Source organism: Diceros bicornis, chromosome 37, assembly GCF_020826845.1.
Source record: "Diceros bicornis minor isolate mBicDic1 chromosome 37, mDicBic1.mat.cur, whole genome shotgun sequence".
Classification (NCBI taxonomy): Eukaryota; Metazoa; Chordata; class Mammalia; order Perissodactyla; family Rhinocerotidae; genus Diceros; species Diceros bicornis.
In genome coordinates this window covers 20743165-20769165 of record NC_080776.1, presented here as the reverse complement: position 1 = coordinate 20769165, position 26001 = coordinate 20743165, and the positions used below count along the sequence as shown (strand labels likewise).

General features: G+C 58.7%; 2 protein-coding genes across 2 annotated transcripts; both read right to left on the bottom strand.

The window, feature by feature from the left end:
- Positions 1 to 3748: 3748 nt before the first annotated feature.
- On the bottom strand, positions 3749 to 11053 carry CHRND (cholinergic receptor nicotinic delta subunit). Its single transcript, XM_058533219.1, has 12 exons — positions 11002 to 11053; positions 10577 to 10719; positions 10096 to 10140; positions 9440 to 9549; positions 9112 to 9267; positions 8817 to 8926; positions 7741 to 7941; positions 6457 to 6568; positions 6265 to 6379; positions 5249 to 5453; positions 5043 to 5161; positions 3749 to 4247 (listed from the first exon to the last, which is right to left on the bottom strand). The coding sequence occupies exons 1-12, from the start codon at positions 11051 to 11053 to the stop codon at positions 4065 to 4067; spliced, it is 1551 nt and encodes a 516-aa protein (XP_058389202.1). The 3' UTR covers positions 3749 to 4064.
- A 625-nt stretch (positions 11054 to 11678) lies between these two features.
- On the bottom strand, positions 11679 to 16663 carry PRSS56 (serine protease 56). The gene is made up of 12 exons (XM_058533435.1): positions 16567 to 16663; positions 15790 to 15927; positions 15087 to 15276; positions 14641 to 15004; positions 14395 to 14554; positions 14019 to 14161; positions 13608 to 13770; positions 13245 to 13424; positions 12994 to 13158; positions 12852 to 12914; positions 12387 to 12493; positions 11679 to 12037 (listed from the first exon to the last, which is right to left on the bottom strand). Exons 1-12 carry the CDS (start codon positions 16661 to 16663, stop codon positions 11750 to 11752), a joined length of 2058 nt encoding a protein of 685 aa, XP_058389418.1. The 3' UTR covers positions 11679 to 11749.
- Positions 16664 to 26001: the final 9338 nt, after the last annotated feature.

The following is a 26001-nucleotide window of genomic DNA, read 5'->3' as shown; positions in this document are numbered from 1 at the left end:
TGTCCTTGGAGGTCCAGGAGAGGCTGGCTCGGACGCTAGCTGTCCTGCAGCAGGGCCACAGGTTCCTCCTGTGGGACTGGGTGGGGGTGGGGAGTGGTAGTGGTGGCAGCTGCCTTCCTGGTCATCTACTTTCACTGTTGCACTGTGGGTGGCTGGTCCGCTGTCCTTGCATTCGGTCCTGCTCTGGGCCCACGCTCAGTTTTCCTTCATTGCACTCCCGCCCCAGCTTAACTCTCCCAGTGCATCTGGGTGTGTAGCCCACTTGCTTTGGAGTTTACAAAACCAACAGCTCCTTCTCCCCACTTTGCCCTCTGGTGCCCCCCCCGACTCAGTTCCCTCACCTGTTTTGCAGAGCAATATGTCTCCCCTTCTCTACACCCCTCCAAGACCACACTTTGCCCAAGATCATTGCTGGCTTCTGCTAAATATGGACCACCTATCCCCCCACATCCCCAGCACTGCCCCAGGCATAGGTGGTCCAGCTGATGCTCCAACATTTCTGACTTTCCTTTCCCTTCTCCCACAAGTGTCTGGGAGGGAAAAGGAAGATTATGGAGACTGACTTCCATCTGGTTTGAATTATGCCACCTCCCTTATATATGAAGATTTAAACTCCTATTCTCTTCTCTCTGCTCTGGGAGAGAGGCTGAGAACTCTTCACGGTGTTCTCAGGAGGGTGCGTCATCTTAGAGGAGTGGTGGTTTCCACCCTGGAGGGATTGGGGGGAAGTATGGGACGCATTAAGAGGAAATCTTCCGTGGAGTTGATTCCGACTCCTGGTGACCCTGTGGACATCAGAGTGGAACCCTGCCGGGTCTTTTTGCACCATCCGCTCACCTTCCGGTGCTGTATCAATCAATGCTGTGCTGCTATTCACAGGGTTTTCATGGCCAATTTTTTCAAAAGTGGGTGGCCAGGTCCTTCTTCCTATTCTATCTGAGTCTGGAAGCTCTACTGCAATTTGTCCACCACGAGTGACCTTGCTGGTATTTGAAATCTTGGTGGCATATCTTGTAGCATCACAGCAACGCGCAGTCACCACAGTATGACAACTGACAGACGGGTGGTGTGGTTCCCTGACTGGGACAGGAACCCTGGCTGCGGCAGTGAGCATGCCGAATCTTAACCAGTAGACCACCAAGGCTGGCTCCCCTGCAGACAGGCGAGGCCATGTGATAATATCTTGACCAATGGGATGTCTGCAGAAGTCGGCTGAGAGGCTTCAGGGAAAGCTTTTGCTTCCTGATAAAAGGGATCAGAAATGGCTGGCCTCTTTTCTTCCTTCAACATAGATGTGAAGTATGGAGCTGTGGCAGTCAGCTTGCAACCTGGGGCAACAAGCATGAGGACAAAGACAACGCACCAAGGAGGGAGGGCTCAGCTTTGTGGGACAGCTGAGCCAATGTGGGAACCCACCTCGCCATTCTTACGTGAAAAAGAGAAAAACTTATTTGTTTAAACCACGGTTCTGGGTTTTCCGCTCCTTGCAGTCCAGGGCATTCCTAACAGATTCATTGTCCTTTGAAAGAGGGTGGATAGCCCTGCTGGCCTGGAGAGAGTATGTAGGGACACCCTTTGGCTTCACAGGAAGCTGGTCCTTGTGGGTGTGACCTGGGGAGGAGAGGAGATAGAGTTCCATGTCACCCAGAGAGTGGACCGTCCCCAGCACCCTGGGGCTGGAGCGCTGGGGGAGTGGGTGCTGTTGGGGGACTGGCTGTGACCCTGAGAACCTGAACAGAGGCGGCCTTGGTCGGGTGTGGCATTTTGGGGTTGTCTTCTCTGGAAGGTTCACAGCCACCTGAGCATGGCCTGACCCAACTGAGGATTCACCTGGGTGGGCAGAGGGGTGGGGGTTGGACTGTGTAAGACCTGCTGCCAACAGCGCCACAGTGTGGCAGAGAGAAGCAACGACGGTGGCCGAGGGATCTGATTCAGGCCCTGTCTGTGTGTGAGACAGGGACCCTCCCCGCCTTAGTGGATGATTCCAGGGAAGGCCCGGACTTCCTGCTCATCTGATGGGTCTAAGTCTGAGGTAGTTTTTCTATTCAGGGGGAAAAAATTAAAGATTTGTACCTTGAATTTGTGGACGGTTCATATTGGAAGGCAGTTATCTAGGGTCAGTTTTGGTTTTAAATGGTTTTTTTCCCTCTGTTCCATTGAAAGACTAAAAATCTCCCCTTCTGTATACCTAGGCTCACGAGGTCCCCGATTCTCTCGAGGGGAAATGGGTTGAGCTGTGAAGACCTGAAGCCTGTACATCAGGAGGTGAATAATCGGGCCCTCTGCGTCTGCCTAATCCTCCCTCAGTCACCAGGCATGGATGCAGGAGACCCCAGTGAGGGCCCCACAGGCCCATCCTCTGTGATTCAGGCCCACAAATGAGGAAGGAGTTAAACAACCACCCCTTAAATTTGCAGGACACATGTAACTTTTACACCTACTAAGAGATTTGATTTTCACAACACCCCACGAGCGGGACTTATTATACACACATTTTGCAGATGAGAAAACTGAAGTTAAAAGATGAAGAGTGGCTCACCCAAGGTCACACTGCTAGTGTAACAAACTACCCCAAAACTTTGCCTTTTAAAACAGCAAATGTTTATTATCTCACACAGTTTCTGGGGGTCAGGAATCTAGGAGCAGCTTAGCTGGGCAGTTCTGGCTCAGGGACTTTCATGGGGCTGTGATCTCATCCGAAGGCTCTGCTGGGGCTGGAGGATTCACTTCTAAGTTCACTCACGTGGCTGTTGGCAGGAGGCCTCTGTTCCTGGCCATGTGGGCTCTCCATAGGGCTGCTCATCATGCCAGCTGGCTTCCCCCAAGTGAGAGATCCAATTGAGAGTGACAATGAGGGAGCAAGTGCAAGGGAAAGAGAGAGAGAGAGACAAGGGGTAACGTCTTTTATAACCTGATCTCGGAAGTGACATACTATCATTTCTGCCTCGTTCTCTTGGTCACACAGACCAGTCCTGGTGCAGTGTAGGAGGGCACTACACAAGGATATGAAGACCAGGAGGTGGAGATCGCTGGGGCTGTCTTGGAGGTGGGCTACCACACAGAACCACACCTCCCAGTTCCTGCAGCCTCTGCCTTTGGCCCTTGGGATAGGATTGGTGGGGGGTCCCTTTGGGGTAGAGGTGCCAAATTTAGCAAATAAAAATACAAGATGCCCAGTGAAATCTGAATTTCAGATGAATAATGAATAAGTTTTTAGTATAAGTATGTCCCAAATCTTGCCTGGCAACCCTGCTTTGGGGAGGAGGGATAGGTGCCCAAGAGGGGACACTCCTGGGGGGAGGGCTGAGTTCTGGGGACCGAGGATGGTGCGTGTGACCTGAGGTTGATGGGCTCTGGCCTCTGCAGATGCTGAGCCCAACCCTTCCACTCCAGTCCTCAGCCTCCCAGAGGGACCCAGAGAGAGCCACCAAGGCAGAAAGGGCTGGGGAAGGCCATCCTGCTACCCTGGTGCTCCCGTCCCTGCCCAAAACCTACTTCCCTAAGGGGCCTGGAGAGAGAGGCGCCCCCAACTTCAGCTCCAGGTGGGGCCTCAGAAGCCTGAGGCTGAGGGCTGGCAGGGAGAGGGTGACTGGAGGAGCTGGGAAGTGAAGGCACAGGATGCCACCTGCCCTACCCCCACCTGGGGGAGGGTGAGGCAAGAAGAAGCCTCTCTTCCGGATCCCTCACAGAGGGTCCCAAAAGGCCGGCCTGAGGGGCAGCCCCCGGCCTCCCCCCAAATTGTCCTGCCCCACCCCCAGCGGGTGTGCACTCTCAGGCCTCCTTGGGTGGCTCTGTCTTTATTTGCAAAGGGACCACTGCTGAGTGGGGCTTTTCCCTCCCTCCCTTGGTCTCAGGAGAGCCCGGCTCATCTCCGCCGCAGCCTTGCAGGACCAACTGGGCTCGAGTCTCTGGGCCAGGAGCTGGCCTCCCCATGGAGCCTCTCTTCTCTTAGACACCCCTGTCCACATGGCTCCCCCTCACCCCGCAGGCCCATCCCTTTCAGGCCAAGGGCCCCACTCAGTGCTGCCCTGGGCACTGGGTCAGGCCGGGCCAGGCAGGCCCACTCAGATGAAGCGCTTGTCCTGTTCCTTGTAGGAGAAGGGGTCCCCGGGGAAAGGCTGGGGTGGAGGCTGGTTGTAGGCGCCCTGCAGGAAGATCCAGGCCGTGCCCACCACCATGATGGGCGTCACCACAAACAGGCAGAGTCGGTCCACTGTGCGCGCCACACGGTTCCAGCAGTCCTTCTCCTGGGGGAGGGGGCAGAGAGTGTGGGGTGAGCAGGGCCCTCACAACGCACACCTGCACCCCAAGCTGGGGCCCAGTGACAGAGGCATGGCCTCACGTATCTGTGTGGCTCACCTTGGGCTTGCAGGAGATGGGATGTGCTGGCGTGTCCCCAGCCCAGGCCCCAAGCCCCAGCCCCCTCTGGCCACAGGCAGGGCTGGTCATTCTGTCTGTCCTGGAGACCAAGAGCAGAGCCACTGCCTCCCTCCCCACCCCACTGCAGGGCTCTGGGGGCTGCAGAGGAGCCAGGGCGCCAGGAGTCTCTCAGGGGGTGGAGGAAGGTAGAGCGGCCCCTCTCCTCCCTCTTCACCCCTCCCGGCCACTCAGCATGGCTATGTGAATGTGTGAATGGGAAAAAGTTCACCCCTTTCTCAAGAGAGAATTTTAAAAAGTTGTGTAATATTGAACAGTCATATAGGGCTGCCTTTTAAACGTCTGGCTGTGTCCAAATAAGGTTTGGAGTTGAGCAGGGAAAGAAAATTATTGGCAGCTGGGAGGAAGAAGGGACCCTAAGGGATGCCCAGAGTGCGACCCAGACAGGGTGGAGCTGTGAGCCTGACTGTGTGCCTGGCCCAGTGTTCTGCTGTGGGGTTCTAGGCTGGGCCTCTCACTCCCTGGGGGGCCTGAAATCTGCACGCACCGTGAACTCCTCTAAGTTGGTATGTGTCTCTGAGGGTAACTGTGCTGCCTTAAGATAGGATATGCTTGATCAGTGTACTACTTGAACATCTCTACATGACAACCCTGTGGCTACTCACCTCATTGTAATTGTTCTGGTCCCTCATGTGGTTGACAATGAAGTTGGCCCCATCCACAGCTGGCTTCAGCTCACTGAAGAGCTCCTGCTGGGCCTGCTCAGAGCCTGCTGGGGGCCGGCCTGTGGACACCAGGCCAGAGGTGGACATGAGGCGTGCCCCCCGCACCTCCCATGGCTGGGCCAAACCGCAAGCCACCAGAGACCCACGTGCAGTGGTGAGGCGCCGGGCCAGCCCGTGTCGCTCTGACTGCTTCTCGAACATAAGGTCACTTCGGGACTTGAGCGAGAAGTACTCCTCGGCCTTGGAGATGTAGCCCAGGGAGCTGCTCCTCCGGACCAGCGCCCCGGGGCTGGGCCCGTCCTCCGCTGGGCGGGACATGTGCAGGAGCTCGGGCAGGGTCTCCAGGAAGAGCTGCAGCGGGTCAGGGGAAACAGGAAGGCCATTTTACAACCGTGGGTCACCTTCACACCTCCAAACATCATGACTCCATTCCTGGCTGCCACAAAATGTTCCCCAGTCTGACCCTGTCATTATTCTCCCCATCCCCTACTGATGGACACTTAGGTTGCTTCCAACTCTCCCTCATTACTCACAGCACAGAACAGAACTCATTTGTTGAAAACAAACTATATATAAAAAAACAAAAAAGTGAGAAAAATGCCCCAAATGCTGAGCTCTCTTTTTCAAATGGTTAAAGACCAAAAAAGTCATTAAGCCACCCTTAGCTGTCCCAGAGCCAGGTGGCCCTGCAGTGGCCGAGAGGCAAGGACAGCCCCCTCCTGGGCACCCTGGCCCCACAGTCCTCACCTTTTTAATGGAGGTGTAACAAACATACAGTAGGATGAGCAAGTCTTCAGCGTACAGCTAGACGAAGTTTTACAGATGCCTTCAACTGTGTAAACACCTCCCAGATAAGATATGGAACATTATCCCAAAAAGGTTCCCTCGTGCCTCCCCCCATCAGTTCCTACCCTCCCCTGGAGGTAACCACCATCCTGACTTCTAGCACTAACAATCCGCTTTGCCCGTCCTTGAATGTCATAGGAAGGAAATGGCCAGTCTGTGCTCTTCTGGGTCTGGCTTCCTCCTGTAACCTCACGCCTGGGGGAGCCGTCTATGCGGGTGTGCGGAGCAGCAGGAGTCATACAGTACGGCCCTGTGTGAGTAGACTGCAGAGGAACGCATGGACAGTTTCCAGCTTTTGGCTGCTGAGATCGCTCACCTTCTTGACGCCCTCAGACAGCACGTGTGTGCTGGGTGTACGGAAGTGGATGTTGAGCACGATGACACACATCACCACGGCCATGGTCACCAGCACCATGCCAAAGAGCAGGAACCTGCGGGCACACACTCAGCCTGGAGCCCCCGGGCGGGGCGTGGCGGGGCATGGCGGGACGTGTGGGGCGTCACTCACTTGCCAATGAGGGGGATGGCCATGGACGTGGCCGGCAGCCGCTTGGAGATGAGCAGCAGGAAGACGGACTGGGCCAGGAGCACTGAGATGGCCATTGATGTCTTCTCGCCACCTGGGGGAGCCCGGACTTAGCTGCCACCTCTGGCCCTGCGCCCAGAGTATCCCACTGTGGCCTCTGCGCCACTGTCCACAGTGCCGTGATGCCCTGATTAACATCATGGGCTCTGGAGCCAGAGTGCCTGGGTTCAAACCCTGGCTCTGCCACTTACTGGCTAGGTGACCTTGGGCAAGTAGCCTAACCTCTCTGTGCCTCTGTTTTCTCAACTGTTAAATGTCGTGATGACAAAGTGAGAGAGTGTGGGTTAAACCTCGCCTGGCCCTGGGAACGAGCTCAGGGAACACCAGCTGTCATTGTTAGCCCATCCCCTGCCCCTCAGGCCTCCTGAATCACAGCTCTGCACAGGGAGCTCCAGGGTGCCCTCATGGCACCAGGACAACGCTCCTACTCTCAGCCCTTCACTCAGAGACCCCAGCCCAGCACTGCTCTGCTCTTCCCACCTGAGCTCCTGAGCCGGCTGTGCAGTGGCTGCTGTGGTCATGGGTCCACGGCCCTGTCCCAGCACCCCTTCTCCATCTGTGTGCCTCCCACCCCGTCTCCAGCTCAGGCACCGCCTCCTCCAGGAAACCTTCCCCTGTGCCACCACCCCCAGGCCACACTCCTGGGCCTGTAGTTTCTACCCCGTCTGCTGGGGGCTGGGTCGCTTTGTCTCTGGGACTCGCTGTGCCTGCTCATAGGAAATCTTCTGGAGCTGAGGGAGCATTGATGACATGTGCCCTTCTAGAACCAGGTGAGTGTAGACTGCATGCCCCCATGCCCTGGCTTCCTAGAGACCCTGTATCCACCCATGGGCTCAACAATTGATGGCCTCCTCTGTGCCAGGCCCACGGTCACACAGTAGTGACCATGACAGACCCCGTCTCCACCCTGACAGAGGGACAGCCTAGTGGTTCTCCCTAGGGTCCTTGGGAAGCCCATAGTGAGAGGCAGAAGTCAGGTCCAAGAGGGATGGAACCCCCGGGGCCCTGTCCATTTGGGGGATGTCGGACAGGGCCACAGAGCCCTCTCCTTGACTGGCCACTTGCCCCTCATGCCCGGACCCTGGGCAGGGAGCCCCAGGAGTGGTGACCCCCATGTGGCTCCAGGGAGGAAGTGGGGGCAGGGCTGGGGTGGCTGACGCCAGGTCCCCCCGGGGACGGGGAGCTGGGACGGGCGCCGAGGCTCACAGTCGGCCGGCAGGTAGAAGACCAGGTTGATCATGAAGGAGATGAGCACGCAGGGCACGAGGATGTTGATGACGTAGAAGAGGGGCTTGCGGCGGATGAGCAGGTAGAAGGTGACGTCCTGGCGGTGGGGACTGTCCAGCGGGGCACTGGGGTCCACGTTGATCCTGGCCGGCCGGTGCACGATCTCCCACTCCCCGTTCTCTGAGGGCGGCACACGGACGTCTTGGGGTCAGGCCGGGCAGGGGGGCTAAGGGGGCCCCTGGGGGGGCAAGGGGCTGAGTGGACGAGCTGGCCCACAGGCGCAGCCAGGCCTGCCTGCAGGGCCCTAAGACGGGTGTGCAGAGAAGGGTCAGAGTCTGTTTGTGGGTGTCCTTCCCTGGGGGCTGGGATGGAAATTTTGATCTGAAAGGGGGACTTTTCCTCTGGGACTGACGTGTTTTCCTCCGTGGAGAAGGCAGCGGCTGCGGCCGCATACGGTTCAAATAAGGAGTCTGGGGGGTGACAAGGCAGTGAGGGTAAGGCCCCTCCCAGCCATGACGCACCAGCCTGGGGACCAGCGGGACGTGGGTCTCCTCTGACGGACAAGGGGAGCAGTGGGGGCCCCGTCAAGGATCTGAGCCTGGTCACAGATAGGCGATGGGTGGCGTTGGGAGGGGGCGACATACACACCATCAGGATGACAGCCGGAGCCCCAACCACACCCCTGGGCTCTCCGAGGACAGACAGCCTGACCGCCCCCTCATCTGTTGGCCACATCCATCCCCAGAAGCGTCTTTTGGCCTGGGCAGGGGAGGGGTGGGGCACTGGCGCCCGTCTGTCTCTGCCTTGGGGACACAGTCCCCAGTGGGGCTTCTTTTCCTTTCAACATGCCGGCTCTGTGTTGGTGTGAGTGTGTGGTGAGAGTGCGTGTGGGCCGGTGTGCGTCTGCCGGTCTGTGTCTGTCTGCACGTCTGTGTCCCTATGTGTCCGTGTCCCAGGTGTGTGTGTGCACGCGTGCATCTCTGGGGGTGTCGGTGTGACTGTATTGGCGGGTGAGTGTCTGAGGAATGCCCCCCACCGGCTGCTGCTCCGGGCACCTGTGAAGCCCTCGGGGTCGATGATGATCCACTCCACGGGGTAGGAGCGGCCCTCCTCTTCGTCCTGCCTCAGGCTCAGGGTGATCTCCTTGGCCGTGTACTTGAGCGAGCTGGGGAGGGCAGTGGGCAGAGGGTGGGGGAAAGGCTAGTACAGTGGGTCACGGTGGGAGGGGCCATAGTGGGCGAGGGGGCCTCTAATCAGGATAGAGCAGGGGCCTCTGCCTGAGGATGCGTTGTTCACCTCCCTCGGGCCCTGGTGCCCTGGCGTGAGGGGTGGCCGGGGAAGTGCGTGCACCTGAACTTGAGGGAGCAGTTCTGCCAGTCAAAGGGGAAGTAGGTGACGGAGATGGGGCAGGAGGAGCGGAAGATGGCGGGCGGCAGCCAGTACACGGAGCCTGACGGGTAGATGAGCACGTTGCAGGAGTAGGAAATCTGGAAGGAGCCGTCGTTGCTGGGGGACAGAGGCCAGAGCCACCGTGAGCCCTGGCCAGCTTGGAACGGGCAGGGCAGGGGAGGCCGCGGAGGGAGGACGGTCAGAAACTTGGGGCTGGAGGGGCGGCTCCAGGCGCTTAAGAAAGGGGACAGAGTGATGGAGGGGAGGCCAGGGAGGGCTGCCGCTCAACTTGTTCTCCAGCACAATCTCCGGGAGCCACAGCATGTCAGGTGGCAGGCGCAGGACGCTGATGTTCCCAAATTCTTCGGCATCCCACTGCAGCCGGCTGTCTGTCCAGCCCTGGAAGCCCGAAAGGAATGTCAGCAGTGGGCTCTGCTGTTGTCCAGTCTCTACCACTCCCCCCACTTCCCTGGGGGAAGACTGCACAGGGTCTGGGATCTGTGACAAAAGAGGTTTGGGGGAGATAGGTACAGAACGGGGACTCAGGTCTGTCATGTACAGCGGTGTAGGATGCACACTGCACAACTAAGGGAGCACTATTTTCATAGTGGACACAGAAGATTTATGTCTATATTATTAACTTCTGACAGACAGCAGAGAGCATCTTCTAATAAAATCAGGATATTGTGACAATTTTCCCGTAGAGGAAGACTCCTAATCCACCCCAAGGCTCTATCTGAGCTGGTGCCTGCACTAGGTGGGGAGAAGGGCAGCTGGAGTTTCTACCCCAGCCTACAGTGGGGTTTCTCTGTAGGGAGGAGCCAGCCCCTCCTGGAGGACGGTGTCTGAGGCAGGTTGGGGATCCCCAAGCAGAAGCGAGCACAGGGGAGCCTGGGCCCTGCACCCTCACTCCATCCCCTGCTCTGAGTTGGGGGTTCTCCTTACGTGCTCAATCCACACGTTGGTGGTGAGGGTCTCCTCGACTTCTTTCTGTAATCACACAGGAGGGCTGTGCCCCTGGGGCCTGCATCATTCTTTCACCTGCACACGTTCCCCAGGTGCCTACTGCCGGCCGGCCGGGCCCGGGGTGGGGAACCATGGCAGCAGCCCGCCCAGACTCCTGCCCCAAGCACTCCCCGTCGGGAGAGGGTGGGCAGACCTAGAGCAGGTCGGGCACACGGCCTCTGAAGTGTGTCATGGGTATGATATGGAGGGCACCCCAGAGCTGAAGCTAGAGGGGAAGGGGCATCAGCCCAGGGCCTGTGAGCAGCAGTGGGAGTATGTTTCCTGGGGAGAGGAGCTACCACGGGCTGAGCAGGGGCTTTGAGCTTCCTCCATGGCCATCCCGGTCTGGGAGACCAGCCGGGCCTCCAGGAAGCTGTCCTTGTCTTCCCGTCCCCAGCCCAGCCACAGAGCGGTCTCTCACCAGGGAGATGAGATTAGAGAGGGTGAGGGCCAGCGAGACCTCCACACTCCCCTCTTTGGCCACGGGCCGGAGCTCCTTGTTGTAGCCCTTCTCCTCAAACAGGTGCCGGATCAGCCGCTCCTCCTCGTTCAGGCCCCAGCTGCCTGCAGGGGGACGGGGACAGGGATGGGGTGCTTGACAGGGGCTCAGGAAGGAAACTACCCTGTGGTCCTGCTGGGCCGTGGAGTGAGGGAGTCACACCACTCCCCAGTAGCAGGGTCCTGGTGGTGGCACCCTCCAGGGAGAAATCACAGAGCGGAGTGGGGAGCTGGGCCTGTTGCTGGAGGAGGGAGCACCACGTGGGAGGGAGCAGGAGGGGACCATGCAGTGGGGGACCCAGGTGGGCATCCTGAGGGACCCTCAAGCGGGGTGATGTCCACTCTTACCACACACGACCAGGGCAGCCAGCAGCCCCAGTGTTAACACTGGCGCCTCCATCCTGTCCCTCCGACTGGCTCTGGCGTCTGCCCCTCCTGTCCTCAGAGCTGGGGAATGTGGGTGGGTGGCAGGAGGGGACAGGTGCAGGGGAGGGCAAAGGGAAGAGGCAGCCGGAAACGCAATCTGACACCTCTAGCTTCTGGTGCGGGGCAGGCGATGAGGGGGTGGGGACAGGGAGGGCAGGAGCCCAAGGACGTGAGGCAGAGATCCCAGGCTGGTGCTCCCACAGCTAGCGGTGGGGGTGGGGCTGAGTGCAGACACGGTGGGGCGGGGGAAGCGCTGGTCAGCCATGGATAGGGGAGTGGAGACAGGCGTTCAGCTGCTGCCATTTCTTGGGAAGCAGACAGGGATGCTGAGATGGGGGCTTAGAAGCTCCTCTCCACGGTCTTTGTGACACTGCTTCTGGAGGCTGGGCCCTGCTTGCCACCCCCTATCCCACCCCCCAGAGATCTAAGTCCACCCACCCGGTTCCCATCCCAAGAAAGATCCATAGTTGTCTCCGCGGGTCATAAATAACGTTTATTAAAGCAGCTGTGATTTTCTGATGGCAAATCTGGGGAGACACATGGGGCCTGGGACCCCCGCCCCACCCCCCAGCCAACTGTGGCTGTGACAGTTTGTCATCATGCTCCCTGAACCCCTCCCAGCCCCTGGGAGCAGTAGGTCCTGCCCAGGGCCTGGAGGCTGAGGCATGGCTCACGGCCTCGCTGGGGGAACCCGAGGGCTGAGTGGGTGGTGCCCCTTCCTCCCCAGCCCCTGGCCCTGCTTCGAATCCATCCGGGGTCCCTCGGGCTGTGCCTCCCCCAGGGCTGCCAAGCGGAAGGCCCGCAGGGCCTGCACCAGCAACCGGGGAAGGCTGCGAGCCAGTGTGGCCGGCTCCAGGCCCACCAGGCCCCCAAAGACCACGTGCCGGCCCCCCAAGCCTGCCCGAACCCAGGCTCGGAAGAGCCCGGTCAGCGTCTTGGAGCCCAGATTGGCCAGGACCTGCGAGGGAGGAAGGAGCTCAGGGGCCCACAACCCCACTCTGGGGCCCTCTCCTCCTGGCCCCAGAAACTCTCACTCAGACCCACCCCCCTCCTTCACCCCCCTCCACAACCCTGCACACTTCCTGTTCACTCCGGACACCCCCAGAAGTCCCCCCACTCACACCTCCCCCCACACCTTCACACCCACTCAGCACCCCGGCTCACACAGCTGCCCTCTCCACCCCCTTCCCCTTGGACCCCCCCACCCTGTTGGGGAGGGTGTCCCTTCTGTCCCCTAGTCATTAGGGCTGACCCAGGTCGGCCTTCTGAGGCCACTGTGAAGGAGTCTGGGAAGCCTGGGGACCCACCTCGTGGAAGTCCATGGCCAGGCGCTCCGGGGGGACCTGCAGGATCCAGGCGTGGGTGCCCTGGATGATGGCCAGCTTCTGCCGCAGGGGCTCCAGCCCAGGGCAGCCTGCAGGAAGGGGGCGCCCAGGGAATGAGAGAGACTTGACACCAGCATGGAGCCGGGGGTAGGATTCCCACCAGTACCTCGGGACCACCTTTCAGTGGGCAGACTTCTCATGCTACAGACGGGGAGACCGAGGCTCAGAGAGGTTAAATAACACAAGCCCAGCATCTCTGTTGATACTGATGAGGGCCCAAAGCCACGAGTCCCCCCAAAGAGTCATCCGCCCTACTGCGGTGGAGGGGGATGCCTAACGTCCCATGGGGCAACTGCTTCCCAGTACAGACCCCGGGCCAATTCCCTCCCAGCCTCAGCCAGCCCTGGGCCTACACCCCTGGCGATGGCCGGCAGGGGGCGTCATTACCGTCCGCTTCCCCGCGCTGCTCGGGCCTCCGCTTTGGGAACCGCGCGCCTGCAGCCCGCGAGCCTGGGGAGACGCAGGGTTAGGGGAACGCCTCGGCCGCGCAGGGGTGGGGCCGGGGCTGGCCTGCGGGGGCCCGGGGTACCTGCGTGCAGCCGCTGCTCGCGGGCGAGGCGGCTGGGAGGCTCCTGGAGCGACGGAGCCAGGCGAGCCAGGGCCGGGGCCAGGCGCCGCATCCCCGGGCGCGGGCCGAGCAGCTCCTGGGCGCCCCGCAGCAGCTCCAGCAGGGTGTGCGCCAGCGAGCGCAGCTCTGCGGTCGGGACGAGGGTCCGAGCGGCGGTCAGACGTGGCCCAGGCCCCCTGCCTCCCTGGCCCAGCCCCGGGAACTGGACTGACCGCATCTCCGCCGGCGCTGCAGGCACTGCTGGTGCGCCGGGCGCGCACAGGCGCCGGCGGGCCCCGGGCACAGGTGGCCGTAGAAGGCACAGGGCATTGCTGCCGCGTCTGCCAGCGGCTCCTCGGGCGGCTCCCAGGCCAGAAGCTCCCTGCAGCTGGGCTCGCGACTGGAGGGGGCCGCTGCAGGGGGCAGCAGAGGCCAACTCACCCCCTGCTTTGGGCCCTAGACCCCGCAGCACTCCCCCGGAGGGAGACAGGCTTTCCCCACGCAGAAAGGGGCTGGGGTGGACGGAGTGGAAATGGGCGCGTCCAGGGCTGTTAGCGGGACACTCTGGGGGAGGGCGAATAGGAACAGGCGCTCACCACTCATCTGCTCCTGGAGCCAGTCCTTGAACACGGCCACGCGGGTGTAGACCCCGGGCTTCCCTGGCTCCCCGCATCCGTCTCCCCAGGAGGTGACTCCGTACAGGACCTCCCTGGGGCGGGGGCCAGTCTCAGAACAGGTCAGGGGTCCTCCAGAGTCACCCTGCACGCACCCGAGCCAAGAAAGAGGGCACTGCATTGACCTGCCCCCCTCATATGCCAGCCTGACACCTGGCAGGGTAAGGCAGCTCTGAGCTCTACTGGGGTTACTACTCTTGTACCCATTTTAGCGATGAGGACATAGAGGCTCAGAGAAGTTGAGTGACAGTCTGACTGTAAAAGGAAAGGAGGCTGTCTCGCTCTAGGGAGCAGCCCACCTAGCACCATCGGTCGATCAATCGGGGCTCATACCTGGCATGAGTCGATGCCTCCGGCCAGGTAGCCAGCACAGAGCATGCTGCTGGGGCGCAGCCCGGGCCCCAGGGCCCTTCTGCAGGTGTCGGCGCTGAGCAGTGGCACGCGGGCCTCCCTCACTGCCTCAGCCTCAGGTCCATCTACAGGGAAGCAATGGAGGGGGCTCAGGCCTGGGGAGCAGGGGCCCCGCTTGGAGCCCCCCCGCACCCCGCCCTCATTGATTCCTCCCCCTTTGCAAGAACGGGCAGCATTTTGCAAGGCAAGTGGGCCTAGGTCCGCTTCCTTACACCCTGGCCTTCCCAAACTCTATCACCCCAGCCCCCATTGTTCCCGGCACACGCGCGGCTCACCCAGGCCCGGCCCTGCCCTGTACCTTCGAAGAGGGCCCCCCAGCCCGCGATGGCGCAGGGGGTGCCAGTGGGGGGCTCCCGGGGCCCCTGGGGCAAGCACACGGGGCGCGCCGCCCCTGCCGGGCTCACCGGCGTCCACAGCTGCACCAGGGCCAGGTCGTTGTGGAAGGTCCGCGGGTCAAACTGGGGAGGGGTGGCGGCGTAGGGTCAACGAGGCGTGGGGTGGGGTGCTGTTCCCAGGTCTGAGGGCCTGGGGGCTGCCCTCTCACCTTGGGGTGGGGCAAGATGCGGTTCACCGGCACCTCCTCCGCTCGCTCCCCCCGGGGCCCCTCGGCCAGCGTCACCGTCCACAGAAGCTCGTTCGGGGCGCTGCAGGGCGAGTGGCGAGTGATACGCAGGACAACAGGGCAGCGAGGTCCCCCGGAGACCCTGCCTCCGCCCATGGGCATCACCCAGCGGGCCCGCACGCCAGGCTGTTTCTCCGCCTGGGGTCGGGGAGGCGGCGGTCCCGAGCGGGCCGAACGCGCCGGGCGGTGATTAGCGCCATGGCTGGGCGGCGTGGGCGCCTGGAGGCCGGGGAGTTGGGGAGGGGGGCGGCCGCCGCCAGGGGGCAGCAAAGACCGGCCCTCGCGCCTGTCGCCCGGCCGACAACCCCGGAAGAGTTGGATAGGGCGTTGGGGACCCGGGCTGGGCAGGGGTCTGGGGCCCGACGTACCCCGCGAAGCAGTGCGCCGCCGTGAGCACCCAGGACGCCGCCACCAGGACGCCGCCGCACAGAGGCTGCCCGCCGAGGAGCAGCCTCACCAGCCAGGGCCAGGCCCCGGGCGGCGCCGCGCTGCCCCCCACAATGCGGCCGTGGGCCCGCGTCACGTTGACAGTGCCCGGGCGCCTCTCGCCACACGGGCCTAGAAAGGCGGGAGCGGTGTCATGAGGGACAAGACCTGGCCCTCCCCACCATCGAGGCCTCTCCAGGGTCCACCCTGCTCTCAGCCCTGCCCCCTAGAGCCTTTCCAGCCTCACCTGGCTCAGGTGGATCCTGGAGGAGGGGGCCTTGAGGCCCGGGACGCCCAGGTCCTGCTGAGAAATAGACCTTTGAGCCTCGATGCCACCCTCCCACCCTTCCTCCACCCCAGGCTGGCCTGAGCCTTCTCTCTGCCCTAAGGCTCCCCTTCTGTTACCCCACCCCCAAGCAGCATAAATTTCTCACTGTTCACCAAGGGAGCCCGGACTGTTCCTGCCCTCCTGCCTTTGCACATGCTGTGCCCCAAGCCTGGCGTGCCTTTCCACTTGGAGAGACCTTCAGAAGCGTTGTTTTGGTTTCAGCCCCGCCCAGTCTCTGTCCCCAAGAGGGAGTCAAGTCTGAAGGGAGGGGATGCCGTGGACAGGAGAACTGGCCCAGGGTAGTCGTGCAAGCTCACCGGGGCATGCGGTGGTGTGGTTGGCACATCCTTGGCACTCGTGCAGTCTGTGCTGGATCTCCATCACCACTTGATTTACCGCCCACAGGGCGCTCCTCTGGGCGGCCTGCAGCACTTTTGTCCCCTGGGCTGACAGAGCTGCTGGTCACGGGGCACAAGTCATGCACGGTTGGGGAGGAAACTCAGGTTTGTCCTTGCCCCGGCCCCAGGCCCTGCCTTGGGACACCCATGGGGAAGCAGACTGGGCTCCAGGAGCACTGGGGCAGAATGGGGAGGAGAGAGAGCCCCAGGGCCCAGCGCTCAGAGCACACGGTCCCAGAATCTCAGCCCAAGATAGCTCTGTAATTCAACTGAGCTGGGCTGGAATCTTTGAAAAGGGCCTTTCCTTAAAAACTTTGAAGGAAAAACAGCACCCCAAAGGTACAGACATCACAGAACTCAGGCTTATTGACGCAAAATAACTGTGGCAGAGTTGCCCACCTTTGGGCCCAGATAGCCAAGGGGATACTGCCCTGGGCCCCTTCCTCCCTGCTAAACCCGAACCTTCCCGAAAGCACACCCTTTGGCAGTGTTCGCCAGCTCCCCTTCCCCTTCTGCCCTCCTCCTCCCCGTTCCTCTCCCACCTGTGTCTCCATTCCTGGCCCTTCTCCCGGCCGAGTGGGCAGAAGGGGCCAAAGGTCCTTGCGAGGGGGCTGGCAAGCTCGTGTCCCCCGCCGGGGACCCGCTTCTTCTATGCTCCTCCCCCCTCGGCCGCCCTCTCAGACCAGCCCGGCTCACCTTGCAGGGTGCTGGGGGGCAGGCGCATGTACAGCGGGTGCCCGTGGACAGACCATGAGTCTGAGAGGGGCAGCAGCAGCAGCACAGCCAGCAGCATGGCGACCAGGAGCCGGGCAGGCAACCCTGTCCTTGGAGTGCACCCTCCGGGGGCTTCTCCTTTGGTGCCTGCCTTGCGCTGCCTGTCTGCCCCTGGGCACTGGGTTCTTGTCCCTCAAATCATCTGACTCTATTCTCTTCCATCAAATTACCCGCTTCCCTTGGTTGGTGCCTCACCTGGCCCTTAACTCCTGGGAGCCCACAAGGGAATGGGGCTTTGGGGGCTATATAGAGGACAGACTGGGGGGGTACACGGGAGGTGGGGGGCCAGTGTTGGGGGAGGGAACTGGGTAGTGGGCTCGACCTTCACCTTTGAAGTCTCACCATGCCAGCTTTGAGGCCCCCCTTGCTGTCAAAGGAGCCCTTGTTTCTGCGGCTCCATCAAACGGGCCTGGACAGGCCACAAGAGCTGACGGTTGGGCTGGGGGCCAGGCAGAGGGGGGCGGGTGGGCAAGGGCTGGCCCTGTCTCCAGGGCTCTGATGAGGGGACGGGATTCCCATCTGCCTCTACTCCCTGAGGAGTTTACAGCTATGCTGGGAGCAGACACTCCCGGAGGGAGGAGGGCAGGGGGTGTCTGAGGGTCCCCTGCAGCCCCACCCCCTGAGGAGGTGCCCGAGCTCCCAGCCTCTCTGCCCCTAATTGCTTGGCAGCGTCCCTCCCCCATGTGGCCATTTCTAAAGATGATCAAAGCGTCCTAATTAGCGCCCTAATTGCCGCACTGGGGGTAGTGGGGTGGGAAGAGGCAGAGGCATGCGGACGCTGGAGTGGCCCCGGAGGAAGGCGGGAGATGAAAGGCCCACCAGTGGCCCAGTTCGGGGAAGACAGGCCCCAGCAGCTTCTGATGCTCTCCCAGACCCCCTGCCCCTGCGCAGTGCCCGCTCGGCCCGTCCAGCATTGTTCTCAGTTGCTATGACTCTGATCTGGCAGGAGGGAGTCTTCTGGAGTCTCACGGGAAGGGCCACAAATGAGCCGCTCTCCTGGGGCCGAGTTCCCACTTGGGCCCGAGAAGAGGTGCCCAGAATGTCCTGGGGCCAAAAAAAATCCTGGCACCCCAATTCACGCTGATGACCCAGGGCAGTTTTGGCAGGCCTGGTCCTTTTCTAGAGCGGATTCTGTCACGACGTCTCCTCAGTAACGTATTGTTCTCTCTTCTCCAGCCCTTGCTCCTTCTGCGCAGGTGAGTGAACCTCCAATGGGAACCTGCCTCCTTTACAAGACAGAGCCCCAGACCTGCAGAGATAGCCTGGAGCCGGGGGTCCCCAGGGGAGTGATGGGTGAGATGCAGAGAGGAGGCAGCCGAATTTAGCAGCTTCTCCAGCCTCTTCCTTCTATGCCACTGGAGAAAGAATGTGCACAACCTCTGTTTCCTCCCTGAAACTCTCTTTCCCCTTGATCGCTGCGATGCCACATCATTTTGGCTCTCCTCCATCTTTCTGGGCGCGGACCACAAAGAGGTTCCCACCCCCTGGAACTCCATTGGAGTACGCCACCCATCCAGCGGTGTGCTGGAGTCAGCTCATCCCAGCTCCTGAGAGCCAGCCATTGGCGTCTCTTCCCAAGTCTGCGTTTGGTGATATCATGTTGTTAGCTTGAAATCAACCACGGTGGGAGTATTTACACCAGGGAAATCAGCAAACACTACAAATCAGAGCTCTTTTCCCCCGGAGAGCCTGTTGCTCAACATTTACCAGCACACCACTGTACACACCGCCCTCCCCCCTCCCCAGTTACTGCCACACTTCGTAAAGATATCTCTGATTCAGAAATGCCATGAAAATACTGTGAGTGTGGATTTTCGTGAGTGAATATTGTGAAGCTGGAAATTACCTGTTTTTATCAGAACCTCTATCCATCTAGATAGCATGTATATTTAGATAGAGTATCTTTTTATCCATGATCTCCAAATTCTTGGCAGAGGAGGTGTTAGCTCCACGTGGCCTGTATTTGAAGTGTAAACAGAGGTTTGAGAAAGTGTCCAAAGGAAAATTATCTGGTTCCAAGAGAGAGCCACCAAGGTAAGGGGCCCAGAGAGCAAAGAAGGTGGGTGGAGAGGCCAATAGCTTTGACCTATCCTCCAAGCTTCTGCCCAGGGGTTCTTGCATCCAAGCAAGCCCCCCAGACGGAACCCCCAGTGGACACTTCCCCTGGGGAATTCCTTGAGGAGGAGCGCACTTTCCGCCCATTCAGCCCCCAAGTCCCTCAGCTGCTCCGATCCTGCCAAAGCCAGGAGGCCCAGGCCAGAGCACAGGCAGCCTCCCCCCGCCCGGCCTCCCTGCCTCCCTTCTGCCTCCACTGGTCTTTGAGGCAGGAGGTGGGAGGAGCAAGAAGACCAGGAGCTGCTGGTCTATGTACTGTCCCTTGGGCCACAACTTCCGCAGGGTACAAACCCAGCCACTGCCAAAGAAAAATTAGGGACCTCACAGCATGGACTGCAATTCCGCTCAAACCCCAGTTCACCCTTCTCTTGCTCCTCTGCCACTTCCCGCGCCCAGGGCTGGGTCACAAGCCCTCTCCTCTCCTCTGTATATACCTCACCCCCAAATCTGGGTCAATTTCATCCACTTCCACAGGTCACTTCTCGAGAACCGTGTCTAAATCCACGTTTCATGAAATTATTCTGTTTATTATTGGTGGTTGGTGCACTTGCTCCTGGTCTGCATCTCCTGCTGGAATGTGATGGAGAGGCCTTCCAGCCACTGTCCCCGCAGTTCTTCTCATTCTCTGTCACATCACATTCTTGTATTTTCTTCAGAGCTTTCATTTCTCTGTTGCAAGCTGTCCAGTGGGGTTCTTGCCTGCTATAAGGGGTTCGGCCTCCCACAATCTCATTGATTGGGCAGCTCCCCCCAGACCTGCTCCCCCACTGCAGGGCTCACTGCTGGACCCACACCCTCCTCACTGCCCCCCCAAGTGGATAGGGGGAGGTTGGGGGGAGTGGGAGGGGGGACCTTCTGCGGGACAGCACAGTATTGGTGGAGAGAGCATCTGCCTTCACTTCTCCAGCCAAGCTAGAAGGAGGGGGTAGTCCCAGGAGGAATCGAGGAATTCCTTGCTCAGGAATTCCCTGCTGGCAAGAGGGAGAGGCTGGCATTTCAGTGCCCAGTTGGAGGTCAACTTAGCCGGAGGATTTGCTGACCAGCCTGGACTCCTGAAGTGACGATGTGATGGGGGCTGCTGAGTGGGGAGAGGCTGATGGCCCCACGCTGAGGTTCCTGGTCCCTAAGAATTTACAGACGGTGGATGATCCCATGTGTGCCCACCGGCCTGAGAGTTGGTCCTGAGTGTGGATGAGACTGGTGGCTTCAGGCTTTTGGAGACCCCTGCAGCATGGGGGACAAAGTGCCTGGTGGTGCGAGGCTGCCAGCTGTACATTACTGCAATATACGTGTCTGGCAGGTAGGACTGGTTACATAATTTGCAGGGGCTGGGGGCAAATTGAAAATGCAGGGCCCCTTGTTCAACAATTGTTAAGAATTTCAAGACTGTGGCAGCAGACTTTTAAACCAACTGTGAGGCCTTGCTGAGCATGGGGCCCTGTGCCCGGCGGAGCCGCTCCGAGGGAACCTTCTGTCAGCGGGCATGTTGGTACTACTCTGCTCACAGAAAAGGAGCTAGAGCAGCATTAGGGCTGCGTCTGGGGTCCTGAGGCTCCCTGGCCCAGGCAAATCAGGAGCAGGTGCCCCTTTCTCTCTCCTTAGCCCAACACTGAAGAACAGGGAGCTCCACCCTCACACCTCCACTGGGACTTCTGAAGCTTGACCTGAGCTCCAGGCGGGGAGAAGAGTTTTGCATTAAATGAGAGACTGGAGCTTCAATGGATGATGTCCAGAAGGAGCAGATGCTAAGCTGGCGGGTGGAGAAGGCTCAGAATCAGTGAGAAAGGGGCCTCCAAGCAGCACAGTCGAGGGCAGTGCCTGGAAAAATGAAATCCTTTCAAATCTGTATCCTGACGAGTTGAGACTCCCCAGTAAGCTGGGTAGAGCCACTTGCAGTGGTGAGCTTGGTCCTTTGTGGTCTGTCTGCTGCAGGGGAGAAGGGCTTTCTGTCTCGTCCCCGTGGTGTCTCCAGCACCTGGAACAGAGCCTGACACACTCGTATTAGCTCAATGAATGAGGAAACGAGTGATCAGTACTGGCCCTTCTTCCTGCTCCAGGCCTGAACTCCTGCCTCCTGGCACGTCAACCTCAATCTGTCCAAAGCAGTCCTGGGGTCTCCCCGTCCCCTGTCGGCTCCCTTTCCAGGCAGGGGTAGGGCCTGGTCTGCCTCCCCTTCTCCCTTATGCCCACGTCCAGTCTGTCCATTCCTGTTCTTCTCCCCTGGAGTGTGGGTCGGGGGGAGAAGTGACATTTTCTGGGGGCCCGTGGGAACTAGCATGTCACATGGTTGTCTCCACACTCAGGGAAGAAATGCAAACCAGGGCCGTCACCTGGCCAGCAGGCCACGGAGCTGCGCTCTCCCCTTCTTCTGCTGTCCTGTGTTCTTTCCCCTTTATCTTCTCTTTTTTTGGGGGAAGGGGAGAGGCAGGATGACTGTCCAAGGTGTAGGAGAGATGCAGAAGGGACTTGAGGGACTTTGGTGACATCTGAGGCCCCTGGTTTCTCTGCCTCCCCTCTGGGCCCATCTCCTGCCTGGGAGGGGAGCTGGCTTTGTCTGTTATTTGCAGACCCCTCCCCCCCCACCCTCTGAGGCCACAGCTGCCCCACCTCCCACTTCAAGAAGAGGAGGGAGGGAACTTTGGGCCTTTTTGCTGCTATCTTTGGAAAACCCCAGCAGGCTCGTGTCAGGAGGCTCCTGTGGGCGCTGGTGCCATGAGCCAGCCCCACAGCCTCCCCGCTGACCCAGAGCCCTCCCCTGAACTCAGAGGAGGATGGTGGGGGGACCCTGGGCCTCTGAAATGTGGGAGGGGGGCCAGGCACTTGCCACCCTCGGGCAGAAGCTGCCTCTCCAGGTCTCTACATTTGTCCTGTCGCAGAGGAGCTTCCTCTTCCTACCCCCATCGAGAACCGTCCATGTCATAGATGTGCTCACCCCTCCCTCTACCCCACACCACCCTGACCTCCCAGCCCCTCCAGGGCAGTGGGCAAAAGGGCAGTGGGAGGGAGACTCACCCCAGAGCTGACCAGGCCACCTTTGGGGGCAATGTCCCTGGGCGGGATAGCAGGACCCACAGCTATGCCAGCTCTGTTGACCAAAAGTGGCCAGCTAGGCACAGAAGTGGCCACATGCCAGCTTGTGACACACTGAAGGGTGAGGGGAGGTTGGGACAAGAGGCTACTCAGGCCATGATTCAGAGCTCAGCCTGGGGTTCTGATTGTACCTCCAGGTGACCTTGGGTGAGTCACTTCCTGTTACGGGCTGAACGGTGTCCCCTGAAATATACCTTGGTGTCCTAACCCCGAGGACCTCAGAATGTGACCCTAATGGAAACAGGGTTGTTGCAGACGTAATTAGTTAAGTTGAGGTCATACTGGCATAGGGTAGGCCCTGATCCAATATGACTGGTGTCCTTACAAGAGAGGAGAAGAGACACTCAGGGAGAATGCCACATGACAGCGGGGGCAGAGAGTTATGAGCTGCAAGCCAAGAAACGCCAAGGATTGCCGGTAACGCCAGAAGCTAAAGGAAAACCATGGAGCAAATCCTCCCGTACAGCCTTTGAGAGAGCGTGACCCTGCAGACACCTTGATTTTGGACTTCCAGACTCCAGAACTGGGAGACAATAAATTTCTGTTGTTTTAAGCCGCCCAGTTTGTGGTAATTTGTGATGGCAGCCTTAGGAAACCAATACACTTCCCCATCTTCTCCTCATGTTCTCGGTTGCGGAATGGGATAATAACGCCCATCCTCCTGGGGGGATTAAAGGACACTGCTGGGCTTCCTGCAAAGGGCTGGCGGGGGTGGCACCATTGCTCTAGATCAGTAAATGTGTCAGAATCCATAGGGTGCTGTTTCTCTGCATGAACGTGGTGAAGGCAGCAAGCAGGATGTGGGAGCCCAGAGAACAAGAGAGACCTTCTTCATGGATTGCCTGTTGCCTTCAGGTTGTCAGCCTTGCTTGCTGCTCTGACCTTCCCCCTTCCTTTGGGCTGAACTTGACTTGAAGAGGGCCCTGGAAAGGCAGGAGTGCTGCCTGGCAGTGGAGGTTGTTGAGGCGGGGGCTGCCCCCTGCAGGCTCCATGGGTCTCCAAGAATATGGAGATATGGAATATGCACACAGGGCTTTCTGTGGTTGGCGAGACCCCTGGCCTCTCCCCTCACTTCCCATCCAGTATTCTGGGCAGGGGCCATAGCATGCTGCCACACAGCCACCCCCTAACACACACTCCCTTTCAGAACCCAACCTTTTGTACACATCCCACAGTCTTTTCAGACTCCACCACCCTTTCCCATCAGCCTCATCTAAAATGCTTGGGAGAAGAAGGAGGTCATCCCCAAGACCCTCCCCTCTACCAGGCTCAGTCCAGCCTTCTCCAGTGGGGCCAGCCCCCTACCTTGGACACCGGGATCCTGCAGGGGGGGGCTCTGCTTTTCCATTTTAATCAGAGACTCCAACTTCTTTTTCTCTTTATTTAATGAGAAAAGTTGGAGAGTTCAAAGGAATTTTGCTAAAAATACCAGGAAAACAGAAACAAAGAAAATACAAAAGCACCAGTCCAGATGAGTTTATGGAGCACGAAGTCTCGTTCGACTCACAACAGTGGCCAGGGAGAGCACCCACTGTGGGCTGGCTCTGGGCTGGGTGTTTCATCTCTGAGATTGAACCATATGAAATTGCCATTCTTTCCATCAAAATGGTCAGATACAGTCAAAAGAGCGCTGTAACAGCCTCATTTAAAAATGTCAATATTTACATGCCAGAAATTACATCTTTCTTACCATTTATACACAATGGAAACATTTACATAAGGAGGGCATGTCTAGACAAAATTCTTTTAAGTTGAATATGTGCGAAATTTTGAATACCACTGTTCAACCTTGTGATTAAAAGAATGCAAAGCATTTCACAATTCTGTTTCCTCTCTTTTTTTTCCTTTTTCTTTCTTTTTTGTGATCTCTCTCCATAAGTTTTCTTTCCCTTTTCTCAATCTTGCTATCAGCTGTATTTCGTTGAAACTTGCTAATTTAATGCCTTCAATTTCTACTATGATATTCACATTTCTCCTCCTCCTATATGATAGATTCTCCCGAATCAATATTTTTTAGTCTTATTGCTTTCAAATCTTTGTTAACATGAGATGATCTTTTTAGAAAACACTGTCTCTTAGATGAAGAGACGTGTACTTTCCTTCAGTGTTACTTTTGTTTATTTTCATTTTGTTAAATTAAAAGGAGATTTAATAAATTATATTTAAAATATTCAATCAGATCCCTTCTTATAGCAATATCAATTTATCTCTCTGAACTTCTATCTGCATCAACGTCAAAAGGGATTTCTGGAAATGGTGGTTATTCATTAATTATGGCTATTTCTGATAGGGAGATTTATTTTTATTTGGTTTTGCTTTTTGCTTTCTTCTTTGTGCTTTCCTGCACTGCTTGAATTCTTTAAAACCAGCAGGTAGCACTTATACAAATGCAAAACATGAAGAGATAAAAGGAAAGTTCCAGACATCAAGTAGAAACCTTATCAACGATTCAGTTTGTTAATGTGGTATTTCATCCAATAATTATGGGCAATTTCATGGGGTTCAATGTATTACAATGTATTAAACCTTTATAATAACTGTTTGAGGCAAGTGTTATCTGACCCATTTTACAGATAAGGCCACTGAGGCTCAGAGAAGTTGAATGAATCAAGACCACATCACCAGAAACTGGAGGAGCCGAGATCAAAAACAATTCTGCCCGAGGCTGAAGGCCCCTTCCTGGACCCCCACCCAGCCCTGCTTCCTGGATCCACAGATGCCTCCTGACTGGGCCGACCTGTCAGGGTTTGCTGAGGGCTCCACACAAAGGTTAAAGGTTCTTCTTGAAAGGGTCGAAGGTTTGCCTCCCCTTGGGGGAAACCAGGCTGTGCCCAGGAAGGAGGGGGCGAGGTGGAGCAGCTGTGATGGCACCTGGGGGTGGAGGTGGGGGTCTGCAAATGGCAGACAAAGCAAATAGAGGGAGACCGGGGCCAGGAGGTGTTGGAGCGAGGAGGAAGAGGAGAGACCTGGGCTAGAGATACCACCCAAGTCCTTCCAGCGTCCATCGTGCACCCCCAGGTCGGCTCTATGCCCCAGGATCCCTGAGGTCCGGGAGGGCAAGGTGGGGTTCCTCAGCCACTTTCTCTGAGTCCAGCTGCCACGTGTGGAGTAGAAGAGAGAGTGCAGGGGCCAGCCCGGTGGCATAGTGGTTAAGTTCGTGTGCTCCACTTCGGCGGCCCAGAGTTCACAGGTTCAGATCCTGGGTGTGGACCTATGCATTACTTATCAAGACACGCTGTGGTGGCGTCCCACATACAAAACAGAGGAGGATTGGCACAGATGTTAGCTCAGGGCCACTCTTCCTCACCAAAAAAAAAAAAGAAGGGAGAGTGTGCATACACCAGGGCCCCTCTGCAAGGCCTCACCACCCTCTAGCTGGGCATGTCCGGCCCCCTGCCCACAACTCCAGGCCCCACCACCTGGGGGGCCAGCAGAGGCTGGCAGCCAGAGCAGGGGACCAGAGGTGGGGGGCCGTGGAGAGTGAAGGCAATAAATCCCCCAAGGCAATTATGGCCGTGAGCGAGGCATAAACAAGACGCATTGCTTGCCGCGGCCACCCCCTCCCCTGCACACACACACACACACACACACACAGAAGCGCGGCCCATTTACAGCGTAATGGCTTTGCGACAAGCAGGAATTATCTGCAGCATTAGAGGCAGCCAGGCCAGGTGGGACAGGCCGGGGGCAGGGGCTGCAGGCTGGGCCTGAGGGATACTAAGGGAGGAAGCAGGTGCCTACGGGCTGGGACCTGCGCCCCTGGGGACGCTGCAGGGGTGGGAGGCATGGGTGGGGACTGCAAAGGGCTTGGTGAGGGCCAGGGCCAGGTGATGTCCCCTGCCTCTACTGACCACCAACCTTTTCTTCCTGCTTCCAAGGCCTGTAAGCAGGCAGATAACCCGTGGCACTGACTCAGGGCCTGAAATCACAGCCAAGCAGCCCCCTGCTCCTGTCCTGGCCTCGGGGCCGTGTCCACTTCTCAGCCCTAGGCTGCTGTATCCTGCTGACAGCCTAGAGAGGGGCCGCCGGTGACGAAGGGACCAAAGGGAACCCCATGAAGGAGCACAGGTGTTGTGGGTGTTGTGAGGCGGGTGGCAAGGCTGGCATTAGGTGATTGTTTCCCTCCGTGACTGTCATGGGAATCTGGGCCGG